Below are 16568 nucleotides of genomic sequence, written 5' to 3' on the forward strand. Positions count from 1 at the left end.
GGTCTCATACAGAGCTTCCGCTCTCTCTCCAGAACATCAAACCTCGTGGACATTTGTGAGTCAGATACTGTCGAGTCATGATGGCAACCAAGACTGCGCGTTCAGATTTCGAGCATGTCTTCCCATCCCTGGTGCAAGATCTACTTGGAGAAGCCAAAAAGTTCAACCTTCCCAACAATGCACTACAATGGTTCGAGAAGGTAGGCTCTTGCGATCTTTTCAAGTGAGATGCTCTGTTGACTTGGCACTCAGTCCCTCAACGCGAACACACCTGGTGGCAAGTTGAACAGAGGCATGTCAGTGCCAGACACTGGCTCACAACTCCTCGGACGGCCTCTATCCTCCGAAGAATTCAAAGACCTCGCAACCCTCGGCTGGCTTACCGAACTCCTACAAGCTTTCTTCCTTGTCAGCGACGATATCATGGACTCGAGTATTACACGCCGGGGGGAGCCATGTTGGTACCGACAGCCTGGAGTTGGAATGATTGCCATAAACGACGCATTCATGCTAGAGTCAGCAATATACCTCATCCTCAAGAAGCACTTCCGCTCACATCCCGCATACCTTGGCCTGATCGAGCTGTTTCACGAAGTAACATGGCAGACTGAGCTGGGTCAGCTTTGTGATCTTATTACTGCTCCGGAAGATAATGTTGATCTCAACAACTTCAGCATGCAGAAATACACATTCATTGTGATATATAAGACGGCATATTATTCCTTCTACCTGCCTGTCGCCCTGGCACTGCACTACCTTCGATTGGCCACTCCACAAAACCTGAAGCAAGCACACGACATCCTCATTCCTCTTGGAGAGTATTTCCAGATCCAAGACGACTACCTTGATGCGTTTGGCGATCCTGCAGTGATCGGAAAGATTGGAACAGACATCAAGGACAACAAGTGTGGGTGGTTGATCAACCAAGCGCTCTCGATCTGCACACCAGAGCAGAGGAGGCTGCTGGATGAAAATTATGGACAGAAGGACGACGCGAAAGAAGCTCGGGTGAAGGAGTTATACAATGAATTGCAACTGGAGAAGAGATACCAGGACTATGAAGAGAAGCGCGTTGGCGAGATCCGACAGATGATTGCAGGCGTCGACGAAAGTGAAGGATTGAAGCGAGGAGTATTCGAGGTATTTTTGGCCAAAATCTACAAGCGCAGCAAGTAGGCCTCACGTAGACATCCTATTGCTGAGAAGCTCGTCATGTGCTTCAGCATCCTGATACCTTGCAGCATCTGCGCCTATGTCGCATTCGCGATGCGCCTGGCAAACTGCAAAGAATGCGGGACCATCCCCCAATAATTCGGGGTGCGTTGGGTCCTTGAAAGTGCTACATCAATCACAAACGCAGCTTGAGACCTAAGGTGGACACATAAACCAAAGCTTTGAAACAATTCGCGGGAAAGCCACTCGAGCCACCTATCTGACAATGAGGCCTAGACCGTATGAGGGAGCCGCAAGCTCAAAATGACGTTGCTAGAGCATTGTATTATGGGTGTGATCCAAGCAAGCATAAAGGTAACTGTCATTAGCCCCAGACTGGCGAGGCAGCTCGTCATTCTTTGCCCCAGAGCCGCGGTCCTCTGTTTCCCCAAAGTCGATATTCTGCACAGACCGTTGCATTTGGCCTCGAAAACAGCTTCGTGGACACACGCAGATCTTTACATGGGCTTCTCAAGAGCTTCGATCTCGAGTCTGGAGGTTTCCAAGACGAATCTGGCCCAAGGATCCAGCTGCCCTTGCTTTGTGGTGGATCCGCTCCTCGACTCCTCATCCACCGAATCCACTCACTACTGGCACTCCAAAGAACGGTCGCATTATTTCGGCCCAGCCTGCCTCAATTTCTTGCCATAAGCTACCACTGTTCTGCATTACGTCTTCTGCTTTTACTCCTCGGCGGTGCTCTTGTAACTGCCAGACAAACCTTCAATAAGACAGATCTTGCAGCTTCAAGAGTCCTAGCTTTTGCTTTTGACATCCGGTCCGCCATAAGTTGTTTGAACGAGCTGCGCTTCTGCGGGGAAGTTTTCGCCCTCGAGTTCACAGCAGCAGAGTCCAGCTCTGCTCATCCCTCTCCTTACTTTATACCCACGGAAGACTGCACCGCCAACATGAACGGCGACACGGGGAAGAGAGACATCAAGAACCATTTGCTGTTCGAGGTTGCAACTGAAGTTGCAAATCGAGGTCCGTGATCTCGCAACAGCTGTGGACATGTGCTAATTCTGTACAGTGGGTGGCATCTACTCGGTACTCAAGTCGAAAGCTCCAGTCACCACTGCGGAATATGGCGAAAGATACACCCTGATCGGGCCTTTGAACAAGAACTCGGTATGCGCATCACCAAGAATTTGCGAATACACGCTCACCAGTACAGGCTGCGGTCGAAGTAGAAGCCCTTGAGCCTCCCCCCGGTCCATTACGAGAAACGATTGCATCTATGCAAGAGCGTGGCATCGAGCTGATGTACGGAAGATGGCTGATTGAAGGTGCTCCAAGAGTCTTGCTCATAAACACTGGAACGGGTTATCGTTGGCTTGACGAATGGAAGGGAGACCTCTGGTCAATAGCTGGAATTCCTTCTCCCGCTGGAGATCACGAAACGAATGAAGCTATTGTGTTTGGCTACCTCGTGGCTTGGTTCCTAGGCGAAGTAAGAGCTGGTGGCAGACAATTGCCGATTTTGAGCTGACATCTTCTAGTTTCTCTCCCGCGAAACGAACCGCGCAGTTATCGCCCACTTCCATGAGTGGCTGTCCGGAGTTGCTCTTCCCTTGACCAAAAGGCGTCAGATGGACCTCACCACCATCTTCACCACGCACGCTACTCTCCTCGGGCGTTATCTCTGCGCCGGTTCGGTCGACTTCTACAACAATTTGCAATATTTCGATGTCGATGCAGAAGCTGGAAAGCGTGGCATCTACCATAGATACTGCATCGAAAGAGGTTCGGCGCATTCCGCCGATGTGTTCACGACGGTCTCCCACATTACCGCTTTCGAAAGCGAGCATTTGCTGAAGCGGAAACCGGATGGTGTCTTACCCAATGGTCTGAATGTCAAGAAGTTCTCGGCTGTGCACGAGTTCCAGAATCTCCATTCCGTACAAAAGGAAAAGATCCATGAATTCGTACGAGGACATTTCTATGGTCATCTGGATTTCGACTTGGAGAATACGCTATACTTCTTCACGGCTGGAAGATATGAGTATCGAAACAAAGGTGTCGACATGTTCATCGAGTCCTTGGCACGTTTGAACCACAGACTCAAGGTCACCGGTTCCAAGCTTACCATCGTCGCCTTCCTGATAATGCCGGCCCAGACAACTTCTCTATCGGTCGACTCCCTCAAGGGCCAAGCAGTGACGAAATCATTGGCCGACACGGTCTCCAACATCGAACGCGGTATTGGGCGTAGACTTTTTGAAAGATCTGTCCACTGGAAAGAGGGAGACCCTATGCCGGACGAGAAAGAGTTGATCACACCAGCTGATCGTGTCATGCTCCGACGTCGACTTTTTGCTATGAAACGACACCAGTTGCCGCCAATTGTCACTCACAACATGGTCAACGACGCAGAGGATCCTGTCTTGAGCCAGTTACGCCGGGTGCAGCTGTTCAACTCATCCTCGGATCGTGTCAAGGTTGTTTTCCACCCGGAGTTCTTGAACTCTGCCAATCCAGTTCTGTCTTTGGACTATGATGACTTCGTCCGCGGCACCCACTTGGGTGTCTTTGCTTCCTATTACGAGCCATGGGGTTACACGCCTGCTGAGTGCACCGTTATGGGTGTTCCTTCCATCACCACTAACCTGTCGGGTTTCGGATGCTACATGGAGGAGCTCATTGAGAATTCGTCCGACTACGGCATCTACATCGTCGACCGCCGGCTCAAAGGCGTCGATGACTCCGTCAATCAGCTGACTGACTACATGTTCGAATTCGCCAACAAGAGTCGGAGACAGCGGATCAACCAGCGAAATCGTACAGAACGTCTCAGCGACCTCCTCGACTGGAAACGTATGGGCATGGAATATGTGAAGGCTCGACAGCTCGCCTTGAGACGTGCCTATCCCGCCTCCTTCGAAGACGCTGATGAATTTGACGACATCATTGGTGGCACCGAGCAAAAGATATCGAGACCACTGTCAGTGCCAGGATCCCCAAGAGATCGTTCTGGCATGATGACACCAGGGGATTTCGCCTCCTTGCAAGAGGGAAAGGAAGGTCTAAGTACCGAAGACTACATTGCGTGGAGGTTGCCGTAAGTACCACTGTTGACGACAACCACGCTCACCATGCTAACTGCGTGTCTAGTGAGGAGGAAGAGCCAGATGACTATCCTTTCCCACTCACGCTCAAGACCAAGAAGGATTCCGGACCCAACTCTCCTGCGCCGCTTGTTGGAGGGATGAACGGTTCATGAGATGGCAACGCCCAGCCAGAAGATGTCGCAAGAGATTGGATACCTCAGCATCCAGCAAGTAACACTGTAACTTCGAATGGAGGAAGCAGCAAGCAGCCAGACACAGTGCGTTATCAATTTGAAGGGGTATTTCCAACGCAAGTTGCTTTTCCAGTTCTGGGTCCTTGATGCCGTTTCTCATGTATCGATCATCTGCATCCGCATCTCAGCCGAGCAAGCACCGTCGTATGGTACAGGCTGGCTCATGTTGATTACTAAAGCAAAATCGTAATGTTACTGTCCATGACCATATTCTGGCATTTCTCGCGTAGAACCTGACACATTCGGACAGGTCATGTCTGCCAATAACGGCGCGGCTCGACGGACTACCTCAGAGGAGCAACACTTTCCAAGGTTGCACTACAGTTGGGAAGTCAACAGTATTGTGGTGCCAGATGATACTTCGTAGCAAAGATAAAATATTCCAATCTCATTCACAGCACTAGCCTGCACACACCTCCCCACGGATGCAGGGTTTTATGAACCTCTCTCTTCGGAGGGGATGGAACATCAAGACTTAGACCAGAGATGCCATATAAAAGCAAGAGACGCAATAGTAGTGTCGGTGAATGAGTTCGGGCAATGCCTTCGCGCCAGCCAGTCAATCATTCAAGATACTATGCGGGGACTTCCATCCTACGGCAGGAGAGTGGCACTAGCGGGTATCCGCACCAGGGATTCTCTGGAATTTTTCCTTCGTTGACAGGCTAACCATTTCAGAGCCCGCAAGCCTACAAATTTTTGGGCGCTCGTGTTTTACCTCACAGAAACTTGTTCCTTTCGATTTCCCACCGATTGCTCGCTTACAATGGGTGTTGGACGCCGGTTCAAGAAGCAGGGTCCGCCCGCCACCCTCGAAGAACTGGGAATCAATCTGAAAAGAAAACCTAACAGCGAACCCTCCCGTGAACCTGCGAAGAAGAGACGGAAATCTGACGAGCACGATTCAAAGAAATTGGTCAATCTCGACCGAGCGCTCAGGACCGACAATGTGACAGACCCGAAGTCAACAAGCAGCAAGACAGGCGAGAACAAGAAGAGTAAGAAGAAGAAGCAAAAGCTGGTCAATCCCGACGCGCAGATAACAGTCCCTCCGAAGTTCCCCTCAATGCCCGAGTCAAATAAGCAAGAAGAAGAAGAAGAAGAAGAAGAAGAAGATAAGGAGGAGGCAAGTGAAGCGGAAGGTATTCCACTGGATGAGGCTTCTTTGTCAGGCATGGAAGAAGACGAAATGGTGGAAGAAGACGAAATGGTGGAAGCAGAACTTGAAGATGCAGTGTCTGAGGATTCTGTATTCGACTCCGATCCAGATGAGCAGCCGAGGCGCATGTTCTCTGACGATGAAGACGAGTCCGACGCCGAAGCCCAGCTGACCGCCGCGAACATCGAGGGCCTCTCAAGAAAATTAGACCAAGAGCAGGCTCAGGTCGAAGCCGAAGCACAGCAAGAATTGGAAGATGCCGCTTTGCAAACAAACATTGCTAAAGATGAAGGCGTCTTGGACGCTGTGGCGGCGCAGGGCCTGGCACCGGATCTGGCGGTTCTGCGAACTCGAATGACTGAGACTATTCGCATTTTGGGCAACTTCTCCAAGCTTGCGGACAAGTCAAGGTCGCGGACCGATTACACCGAGCAATTGCTCTCCGACGTTTGCACCTATTACGGCTACACCCGATATCTAGCTGAGAAACTGTTCTCGCTTTTCACACCTGCGGAGGCATTCGCCTTCTTCGAGGCCAACGAGACACCGCGTCCAGTCGTGCTGAGGACAAACACTTTGCGCACCAATCGTCGTACCCTTGCCCAGGCATTGATAAACCGAGGCGTGGTGTTGGAACCTGTTGGCAAATGGTCAAAAGTAGGACTGCAGATCTTCGAGTCGCCGGTCCCATTGGGTGCCACGCCAGAATATCTTGCAGGTCACTACATATTGCAGGCCGCTTCTTCATTCCTCCCGGTAATGGCGCTTGCGCCTCAAGCAGACGAGCGTGTCCTCGACATGGCCGCTGCGCCTGGTGGAAAAACCACCTACATTTCCGCCTTGATGCGCAACACCGGGGCGGTCTTCGCGAACGACGCCAACCGCCAGCGTGCGAAGGGTCTGATTGGCAATATTCACCGCCTCGGATGCAAGAACGTGGTTGTCTGCAACTATGACGCTCAGAAAGCCTTTCCGAAAGTGCTTGGTGGGTTTGACCGAGTCTTGCTTGACGCTCCATGCTCTGGCACAGGTGTCATTGGCAAAGATCCGAGTGTCAAGACCTCCAAGGATGAGCGTGACTTCTTGGCCTTGCCGCACATGCAAAAGCAGCTGCTCCTGGCTGCCGTTGACTCGGTTGATCACAAAAGCAAGACCGGCGGCTACGTTGTCTACTCGACGTGCTCGGTGACCGTCGAAGAGAACGAGGGCGTGGTTCAGTATGTCCTTCGTAAGCGACCAAATGTCAAGATCGTCGACACTGGGCTTGGGAACTTCGGATCCGAAGGTTTCAAGAGCTACATGAACAAGAAGTTCGACGACAAGATGACATTGACGAGACGATACTTCCCGCACCGCGAAAACGTCGATGGCTTCTTTGTCTGCAAATTGAAGAAGACTGGCGCGACGCCCAACAACGCAGGGCAGATGAACGGACTGAAAGTATCTGAACGGAAAACGCCGGTCGTCAATGGCAGGAAAGCCATGGCAAACGGTGATGGGGATGAAGACGAGGCAGATGTGGCTCCAGACAATGACTTCGGCGGCTTTGATGACGAGGAAGATCAAAAGTACATTGCACAGGCTGAGAAGAAGTGGCTCAAAGCTCGTGGTCTCGACCCTAAGGTGGCGGATCGAAAGAATACTGATAAGACAACGGAAGCGAACGGGATCAAGCAAGCAGCGAAGGCGAAGCCCGAGAAAAAGCGTAGTCGGTAGAAGAGGATGGCTCGGAAGATAGAAGGCGCTCAAGACCCAGCGCCGTAGAATGGCTCATTATCATTGCACTGCAGAGTAATATCTTAGTATTCTTCCTCTCCCACTAAACTGAATCAATGGGGCAACGTATGTGAGCGCTTACGAAGAGTCAATCGCCAGATGGTCCCACCCGCTATCGCAGCTGCAGCCAAAACAACAAAGAATAGTGTCGCCAGCATCCACAGAGGTCGTCGATTTCTTGCTAGGAAAGATCGCCATGGTGTCGGGACATCCTGCTGAACTGATGCTATCTCTGGTGAACATCTTGGATCATCTTCGTGCTTTATCATGCCCTCATGCTCGATGATTGCTGATGGCCAGCGTGTTACTGTGCTTGTTAGCTCGGATTGGACAGTCCTGCTAGTGATTGCGCTTCTGTCATCGGCAAAAGAGACATGGTCCAGCCTATGAGTACGCTTGATTGGCGAAGGGGAGGAGCAAGTGCTGCATTGTTTCCCGTGTGATGTGATGCTCGAAGCACTTTCGACGTCCAGATGTCTTGGCAGTGCCGCAAAGACATCTTCAGCAAACGACCTCTTCCGAGTCTTGGGAGAATGTGCAGGAGAAGGTAGCCGATACGAGCGTGGAGGTATCGCCAAGGGGGACAATATGATTATAGGGCGCAAGTTTGGGAGAGAGGTCTTCGGCCGAGGCGGGCGCGGTGGCGGTGAGGATGGCGGTGGGATTTGAAGCGGACTCAGTGCAAGGCATGAGGTTGATGATGTCAACCGTTTGGGTGGTGTTTGAGGGATGGAGCTCGTCCCGGAAGAAGAGGAGATTGTGAGCGGAGAGGTCAATGAGAAGGATTTGCGCGCCATTGCCCTCCAGGATCAGCATCAGGTCAAGTCATGGTAGCCCACGATACCGTCTTCTGTCAATCGGTAGTATAAAGTGCAGTCAATGCTCTTGACAGTAACAGAAGAGACTCGAAAAGAAGGAGAATGGCTCCCCCGGAAGGGCCGCTGGGGCGGTCATGATGTGCAACAACTCGACGTTATGTTACGGACGGGTTGTCTTGGACAGAATGGAACAAAATAGTAATCTGTCAGTGACACATCATGGCCACATCTGGGCTGCAACGATTCAACGGCCGTATGCATATGCAGTGTCGATCTGGCCTGGCAGCTGATGGGCTGGAGAAGGCTGCGCATGCTGTGGAAGGGTCAATTCCAAGTCGGTTAATGGATAGAGTAATGATTTCTTACTTGGTTTCACAACTCATCAGAATTTCCATGGACGCAGAATTGCGACGAGAGATTGTCCGCATTTGAGGTAAGACAGAGGGAGTAGTGGTCGCAGAGGCGGAAACGGTGGCAGAGTGTGCCATTGGTCTTCGATAAATCCACCCAGCCTTGCGGCATGTAGCATTTCCATTGTCATGGTTGGCGACCCGACAGCTTCAAACCCAGCCTATCGTCTTTCTGTCTATTATCCACCATGCAACATCAGGTGCGTTGTCGGCTGCTAAGGGTGTGGCATGATGGCCCAAGGAGAAACAGGGATCATTGGGTCTACGATTGTAAAGGATTTGAGAGAAAACCGCTTCAGTGTAAAAGGCCTTGTCTTCCCACTGCTTAAGGCTTCATGAACGGATCCCATTCCGTCATGGTTGGTAATTTGGGTCAGTGACGGCCTCATCATAGGGCCAATGACAAGGTCACGCCACTGTACAGGAAGACACATATGTAGTGCCATACTGATCGATCTTTTTGCCTTTTCGGAGCTGGAGGCTGCTGGGCAAGAGGTGCTGGCAAAGGTTGCGTGCGAATGGCACCTCCGTTTCGGAAATCTGAGGCACATGATCGGGCTAGCCTCGTCGGGTATCGTGAAGTGGACTTTGATAGACAGGATCCGATGCAGGGCGTCGGGGCGGGGTAGAACGCGAGAATCGGTACCATCATTTGATCCCGCATTCGTCTTATTCTCCACGAAACAGCTGAGGGCGATTGCCAATCGTATATGAAGACTGCGCGTCTGCTTGAAATTTCAGGTTTGTCCTTCCACCCTCGCCCTTTCTTGTCTTCACCTTCCTTTGCTTCTGCAGCGTTTCCAGTGCCAGCATCGGTCCGGCGCCATATCGAACTTGATCCTCAAGCCTTGACGCAACAGTGAATAACTTTCAACATGAACGGTGCAACGAAGACCGGCGCAGCGCGCTTCGATCCCAACTTCACTCAGCATGTCATTGATGCCATGGGACCCAAGACATCTCCCAGGATGCGTGAAGTCATGACTAGTTTGACAAGGCACCTGCACGACTTTGCCCGTGAGGTTGAGCTGACGGTGGATGAATGGATGGAAGGTGTGGAGCTTCTCAACTGGGCCGGCCAGATGAGCAATGAAAAAAGGAACGAGGGCCAGCTAGTGTGCGACGTGGTGGGTCTGGAATCGTACGTCAAGCCTCAGCAGAGTTGTTGGCAGGATGTACTGACTTGTGACAGACTCGTAGACGAGATCACCTACAAGAAGGCATCCGAAGCCGCCGACATGGCCACGCAGAGCGCTATCCTCGGCCCGTTTTTCAGACACGATCATCCGATTCGAGAGAAGGGTGCAACCATCTCCTTCAACACCCCAGAAGATGCCACTCCCGTGTATATGTATGGCCAAGTGATGGATGCAAAGACCAAAAAGCCTTTGGCGAATGCCACAATTGATGTCTGGGAGGCTTCCACAAACGGTAAGATGGGGAAAACATGTCTCATGTTGAGATCTTGCCCTGACATGTGTTTCAGGACTGTATGAACAACAGGACGAGAACCAGGTAGATTCCAACCTCCGAGGGAAATTCAAGACCGATGAGAATGGCGAATATGCCTTTTACTGCCTGCGGCCGACACCTTATCCCATACCCTATGACGGACCGGCAGGCAAACTGCTGCAGCTTCTTGACAGACACCCTTACCGACCAGCACATATTCATCTGATTGTGAGTGTTGCTCTGACCGTGCCAAAAGCCGTCCAGCTAATCATGGCTTAGGTTTTGATTGAAGGCTACAAGCCAATCACAACGCAGATTTTCGACAAAGACAGCAAGTATCTCGACGACGACTCGGTTTTTGCTGTCAAGGACTCCTTGATAGTCGAATTTGTGCCTCGAAAAGGCGACTCCAAGGCCAATTTTGAATTGAGATATGATATCCTAATGGCTCCCATCGGCGAAAAAGGAGAATCCGGTCCCGAGAACGGACTGTCAACTGTGGGACAACCACAATACTGACACGGGCCTGAACAAGGAGATTGTTGTATTGTCTTGTATACTTTAGCGAATTCACCTTGATTGTGTTCATGATGCGTGTGCTATACGTAGAATACCGGTCGGTTGTATCCAGCACATAAACCGCGAGCCATCTTGTGAGGCTTGTTTCTTTCACCTCGGCTGATTATGTCAACATGCTACGGAGTATGGATGGCCTGCATTGGATTGGCTCGTCTAACAATTCAGTCAGCTGCACAGCCGCAAGGCAGAACCAAATCCCGAATGGGCTCCAGTTTCCAGGCTCATTAGGCTCGCCATGGCTTCCCTTTCCCCAGACCTTGGACTTTTTAATGCCCACTTCCGACGAACTTCAGCTGCTCCAAAACCTCGCAACTCCACGCAGATTTTGCTAGGTGCCATATCCGATTTCGTTGCCCGACCATCCGCTACGATCCGCTGGGTCCCGCTGGACTGCTTGCTGTGTGCGTTACCGGACGCAGCGCCAGTGGTCTAACTATTGTGTGGATGCCATGCCTCGACCCAGGGTCAAGGACGAAGATCGGAAAAGGGTCGCTCGGGCATGCGACACGTGCAAACGCAGAAAAGAGAAATGCGACGGGCAGCAACCGTGTCTGCTATGCAAGCGACGCGGCAGAGAACCGGAATGCATCTTCACAGAGGCCTTTGCCAAAAGAGGGCCCGGACACCACACAGAAACACGTTCACCATCGCATCCGATAACCCTCAAGGATGCGCTGAATGAATCCAACGACGCAGAAATTGCCATTGAATCATTGCTGACATTGTCCGGCTCAAGGAGCGCACCAAAGTCACCTCAGTACGAGCGGGGACCTGATGATCTCATTTCGAGAGCCCCAGTACCAAAGCTCGCCAGACTTCTTCGCGATGGCAGGGGTAAATTCATCTTTGTCGGAGACTCGAGTAATCTAGCTTTCGTTCAGAACATCCGCCGTCTGGTCAAGGCAGAAATCGGAGAATGCGGCCTAACAACAGATCCTCTTCGCCATGCAATGTGCGAGGTCATCCCACCACACAAGGTTCCGTCACCACTGCAGACTCAGCATCCCAAGCCGACCGAATCTGAAGCACGCGATCTGGTCAAACACTATCTCCTGTGTTCAAGTGGCGTAATAGACTTGTTTGACCCAGACGAAATCACGGATCATCTGTGTGCTTGGACACGAGATTCAGCGACAGAGACGGACTTTAACAGCTCCATTTATTATCTGGTCATGGCTATCGGCGCGTTGTGTCGTAATGTCAGTGATCTCGACACAGCGGAGTTTTATTTCATGAGAGGTCGAGAGATTGGCGTTTCTAGCTTTCTTGAGGACCCGAGTGTCCTGACTATCCAAGCCTATGCCCTTATCACGTTTTACATGTTGTCCGCTACGCGCCGCAATGGCGCATTCATGTTGATGGGCATTGCTGTTCGAGCAGCTTATGCCTTGGGATTGCATAGAAGCGATATCTCAAATCTCTTTGAACCGCGCGAGAGGCTTGCTCGAGAAAGAGTCTGGAAAAGCCTACGTGTGCTCGATTTGTATATGAGTGGCTCACTTGGGCGACCGCCAGCAACGTCCGAAGTCGACGGTGGAAGCGTCTCTTGGAATCGATCTACCAGAGATTACGAAGGAATTCAGATGAACGGACGAAATACTTCGGCAACGTTGAGGATTTGTTTCATCTTCGAGCGGATATTGAACGAAGTGTATTGTCGCCGAGAAGTCTCCGTCCAACTCGTGGAGAGTATATCCAGGCAATATCGAGATTGGACAATGCAATTACCAGCGGGCCTGCAGGCAGACAGCTTGGACCAGAAGGCAGGTACGACATCTCCGACCCTGCGGCAGACAATCGGCATTGCGCATCTCAAAGGTGCATACTATTGGTCAATCATCCTTTTGACAAGGCCGTTTTTGATCTTCAAAGTGTCTTCCAAGATCAAGGGGCGGCAGGATGAGGACGACACAGCAGGAAATTCCGTCACCATGACATTGAGTGAGGCTTGCATCGACGCTGCATTGAGGAGTATCGAGATCGCAACCGATCTTGTGCACACTCCTGGTGTCCCAAGGAGGCTTTTCATGGTTGCCAACAGCGTTTTCATCTCTGCCATGGTGATAGGGTTTGCCATCTTCGGAGACTTTGACAAGTCCTTTCCTTTGCTAAGCAGTATTGCCCAAGCAGAGTCCATCTTGGCGATCGTGGCGAGGGATGATTTATCTGCTCGCCGACATGGTGAGATCACGAGAAATTTACACCTGGCTGCCCTCGAGCACATCAAAAGGCGCGATCAGATACAGATGCAGAGACGCAGGCAGGACATCCACAATATATTCGGAGATCCAATCAACAAGAGCAGCAGCGCAAAATCTACAAGACCGGGCACAGGCACCCACACTCCCGTTGATGCTGCTGTATCAACCATGGGCGATCACAGTAACGGCCTGGGCAATTTTGACACCTCCGAGCCGGTCGAGGAGTCACCGCCACCATGGCAATTGCGGTTCGACATGCCAGCTGAGAGCCGTGGGCCCGTGCTGACCACGTCTGGAGCATTGGCTTACAACGGGGATGCTTCTGGAGAACAATGGCCTTCTGTACCACGAACGGACTTCGGGCAGATGCCTGAGACAGAATATCTTTCTCCCGATGGTTCAGGAATCCCAAGCCTTCCGTCTTATGCAGAAGAGTTCCCTCTCTTCTCATTAATGACGGAGTTCGACCAACTGCAAGACCCGTATACGGTGCCGGGCCCTTGAAGCAGGACCTGATCGATGATCAGGCTCAAGAAACAGCTGCCCGTGCGGGATACACAAGCAAAATCCATCTTGAGGTGTATCGTCCGTCGTCCCAGGTCAATTTGGGCTCTTCCGTGCTTCAGCCCGTGTCAAGGGAGCGGTACAGACCCGAGAAATCCAGCCAGAGAGAAACCACGCGCCCACTGCTACCAGCATCAGATACAGCCCTGTTGACAATAAGGACCGAGGGAAAAAGTCCAAAATATACCGATCCAGGATGATGTCGACCGCAACAGGAGGCACGTTCACCATGAGACTGTCATCCAGACTGTAGTAATCTGCAGCAGCATATACTCGGAGGAAGACAAAAGTCGTATCTGAATCAGGAGTCGCCTTGTGCTGCTGAAGAAGTTCCGCGTCTGCTGAACTGAGCTTCGCGTGGCGAGAGTATGAGTACTCGCTCAGAGATTGAAGGAGATCGGGATCCTGAAATACAACGTTGACTTCGAAGGCCCTAAGCGAGAAAGAGGTAGGCTGTGTTGCTAGCCAGCATATCCGGACTTCGTAGCGGTTGTGTGGACGTAGGCCTTCTAGGAAAAACCAATGAGCGGTTCCTTTGGGACTTGTGGTGTTGGGGAAGCTCGCTCCGAGATGAGTTCTGACTGTTGGAAATTTCTCCGATACTGATAAGAGAAGGAGGTTGTCGAAGCTTGCATCACGAGGCAGTGGTTCAGCAGAAGGTGATGTGAAAACGATCTTTTCAACATTTGCACAGACATACTGGAGGTATGCAAGCACAAGTAAGATGATGGAATTCATCGCCGTAGATGATGTCCTCAACTTCATCGCTGGATCATTGATAACTATTGATGCAAGTGCATCAGCCAGGCGTAGAAGGGGTGTTGACGGAAGTTTCCAAAGCCGGCATGTGATTGGTCTGACGCGCAGGCGGTGAAGGAAACGCGCACTGTCAACAAATTAACAATCCGCCATCAAAGTCCACCGCTAGCACCAAACCAAACCCCCACAATCACATACAGAAACTTGGCTGCAATCAACAGTCCATCAACCCTCTTCGTGCATCAGTTGTCGGATTCATAGAGTCATCTTGCGTCCTGTGTCTCAGTCGCCTTTGTTCAAAGTCCTACCTAATCCGCTGTCATCATGAGAGAAGTCATCAGCTTGAACGGTATGTCAACACGCGTCGCCCAATCCTGAAGCCCCTGGACAATCTACAGACTGCAGAATGTGAGCTAATCTATCATCGTGCAGTCGGCCAGGCTGGCTGTCAGATCGCCAACTCATGCTGGGAGGTACCGCATCTCCTCTCCATCGCAGATTGTACATTGACTGATGCGTGCAGCTGTACTGTTTGGAACACGGCATCCAGGTGCGTGGTTGGCGCTCTCACTGGCTCGTCCCCAATAACTGACTCGAACCTACCAGCCTGACGGATACCTCACAGAGGAACGAAAAGCAGCGGACCCGGATCAAGGTTTCAGTACTTTCTTCTCCGAGACAGGTACGCTCTTCACCTTCGTTGATTGATTTAGTGGTTCGCCGCTGATAACAAGACTAGGCAATGGCAAATATGTCCCCCGAACCATCTACTGCGATCTCGAGCCCAATGTTGTCGATGAGGTCCGCACTGGCACATACCGAAGCCTCTTCCATCCCGAACAGATGATCACAGGAAAAGAGGATGCATCCAACAACTATGCTCGTGGACACTACACTGTTGGCAAGGAGCTCATTGATCAAGTTCTTGACAAGGTTCGACGCGTGGCAGACAACTGCAGTGGTCTTCAGGGCTTCCTTGTCTTCCACTCCTTTGGCGGCGGTACTGGCTCTGGCTTTGGTGCCCTGCTGATGGAGCGCCTGTCGGTGGATTATGGCAAGAAGTGCAAGCTCGAATTCTGCGTGTACCCTGCACCTCAGGTTGCTACTTCGGTAGTGGAGCCTTACAACTCGATCCTCACGACACACACCACATTGGAGCACTCGGACTGCAGTTTCATGGTTGACAATGAGGCAATCTACGACATTTGCCGACGAAATCTCGGAATTGAACGACCAAACTATGAGAACTTGAACAGACTGATCGCTCAAGGTAAGAGCGTTGAGTTCTTTGTGCACTTCTTCGCTAAAGATGTCGATAGTTGTCTCATCCATCACTGCGTCCCTTCGATTCGATGGCTCGCTCAATGTCGATCTGGCTGAGTTCCAGACCAACCTCGTCCCATATCCGCGCATTCACTTCCCACTAGTGGCGTACGCTCCGGTCGTCTCAGCTGCCAAGGCACAGCACGAGGCCAACTCTGTCCAAGAAATCTCAATGGCCTGCTTCGAGCCCAACAACCAGATGGTCAAATGTGATCCGCGAAACGGCAAATATATGGCAACTTGCTTGTTGTACCGTGGTGATGTGGTCCCGAATGATGTCCACCAGGCTGTGGCTACACTCAAGACAAAGCGAACCATTCAATTCGTCGACTGGTGCCCAACTGGTTTCAAGATCGGTATCTGCTACCAGCCTCCTCAGATGGTGCCTAATGGAGACCTTGCCAAAGTCAACCGCGCAGTGTAAGTCACGGACCACTAAATTGCAAGGACATTTCTGACTTCCATAGCTGCATGCTTTCGAACACGACCGCCATTGCCGAGGCTTGGTCAGCGCTGTCTCACAAGTTCGACTTGATGTACTCCAAGCGTGCTTTTGTGCACTGGTATGTGGGTGAGGGCATGGAAGAAGGTGAATTCTCCGAGGCTCGCGAGGATCTCGCTGCGTTGGAGAGAGACTACGAGGAAGTTGCCAGTGATTCCATCGAGGAGGGAGATGGCTCTGAGGTCGAACATTAGCCCCGATCTTCTGTCTGCCTGTTGTTTAGTCACGTTATCAAGCTCGTGGTCGAGCATGCAAGGAGTGCGGGAGCCATTATTACCAGGTATTTCAGTTGCTGATTGAGTCGTGCAGCAAGGGTTGAATGGCCCTTGAATAAATTCTCTGCGAGATGAACATAATTCAAACTTCACAGAATTGCTCAATCCGGGCTGTCAAAGGGTGGCCAGGGAAATGAACAACTCGAGAATTTCTATCCGCAGTTCTGTTTATTACTCCGTATTAGATCTAGAGTCGGCCTCATATGCCCCGGTGGCTCGAGCCGTCTCCGATGGGCT

The 16568-nt window shown here is 51.4% G+C and overlaps 7 protein-coding genes across 8 annotated transcripts; 6 read left to right on the forward strand and 1 right to left on the reverse strand.

Moving 5' to 3' along the window:
• The first annotated feature begins 3 nt into the window (after positions 1 to 3).
• Positions 4 to 1371, forward strand: PV05_02195 (farnesyl pyrophosphate synthase). The gene is made up of 2 exons (XM_013462756.1): positions 4 to 200; positions 253 to 1371. Exons 1-2 carry the CDS (start codon positions 78 to 80, stop codon positions 1174 to 1176), a joined length of 1047 nt encoding a protein of 348 aa, XP_013318210.1. The 5' UTR covers positions 4 to 77; the 3' UTR covers positions 1177 to 1371.
• A 198-nt stretch (positions 1372 to 1569) lies between these two features.
• On the forward strand, positions 1570 to 4728 carry PV05_02196 (glycogen [starch] synthase). Its single transcript, XM_013462757.1, has 5 exons — positions 1570 to 2196; positions 2243 to 2340; positions 2387 to 2662; positions 2712 to 4270; positions 4324 to 4728. Exons 1-5 carry the CDS (start codon positions 2121 to 2123, stop codon positions 4430 to 4432), a joined length of 2118 nt encoding a protein of 705 aa, XP_013318211.1. The 5' UTR covers positions 1570 to 2120; the 3' UTR covers positions 4433 to 4728.
• A 525-nt stretch (positions 4729 to 5253) lies between these two features.
• On the forward strand, positions 5254 to 7462 carry PV05_02197 (ribosomal RNA small subunit methyltransferase B). The gene has a single exon (XM_013462758.1). It carries the CDS (start codon positions 5280 to 5282, stop codon positions 7386 to 7388), a length of 2109 nt encoding a protein of 702 aa, XP_013318212.1. The 5' UTR covers positions 5254 to 5279; the 3' UTR covers positions 7389 to 7462.
• Positions 7463 to 9342: 1880 nt separating this feature from the next.
• Positions 9343 to 10772, forward strand: PV05_02198. 2 transcript variants are annotated; one of them, XM_013462759.1, is made up of 5 exons: positions 9343 to 9417; positions 9537 to 9817; positions 9869 to 10107; positions 10163 to 10356; positions 10408 to 10772. In XM_013462759.1, exons 2-5 carry the CDS (start codon positions 9552 to 9554, stop codon positions 10645 to 10647), a joined length of 939 nt encoding a protein of 312 aa, XP_013318213.1. In that variant the 5' UTR covers positions 9343 to 9417; positions 9537 to 9551; the 3' UTR covers positions 10648 to 10772. The 2 variants fall into 2 exon arrangements, with proteins under 2 accessions (XP_013318213.1, XP_013318214.1); XM_013462760.1 differs by having other exon boundaries at positions 9343 to 9817.
• Positions 10773 to 10988: 216 nt separating this feature from the next.
• PV05_02199 (uncharacterized protein) lies at positions 10989 to 14134 on the forward strand. The gene has a single exon (XM_013462761.1). The coding sequence runs from the start codon at positions 11157 to 11159 to the stop codon at positions 13410 to 13412; it is 2256 nt and encodes a 751-aa protein (XP_013318215.1). The 5' UTR covers positions 10989 to 11156; the 3' UTR covers positions 13413 to 14134.
• PV05_02200 (uncharacterized protein) lies at positions 12796 to 14212 on the reverse strand (the record flags this gene model as incomplete). Its single annotated transcript, XM_013462762.1, has 1 exon — positions 12796 to 14212. A coding segment is annotated over one exon (704 nt), but the record flags the coding sequence as incomplete, so codon positions are not given.
• PV05_02201 (tubulin alpha chain) lies at positions 14186 to 16478 on the forward strand. Its single transcript, XM_013462763.1, has 7 exons — positions 14186 to 14580; positions 14664 to 14704; positions 14755 to 14781; positions 14838 to 14913; positions 14971 to 15501; positions 15551 to 15974; positions 16022 to 16478. Exons 1-7 carry the CDS (start codon positions 14556 to 14558, stop codon positions 16248 to 16250), a joined length of 1353 nt encoding a protein of 450 aa, XP_013318217.1. The 5' UTR covers positions 14186 to 14555; the 3' UTR covers positions 16251 to 16478.
• Positions 16479 to 16568: the final 90 nt, after the last annotated feature.

This window comes from Exophiala xenobiotica, assembly GCF_000835505.1.
Source record: "Exophiala xenobiotica strain CBS 118157 unplaced genomic scaffold supercont1.2, whole genome shotgun sequence".
In the NCBI taxonomy this organism is placed as follows: domain Eukaryota; kingdom Fungi; phylum Ascomycota; class Eurotiomycetes; order Chaetothyriales; family Herpotrichiellaceae; genus Exophiala; species Exophiala xenobiotica.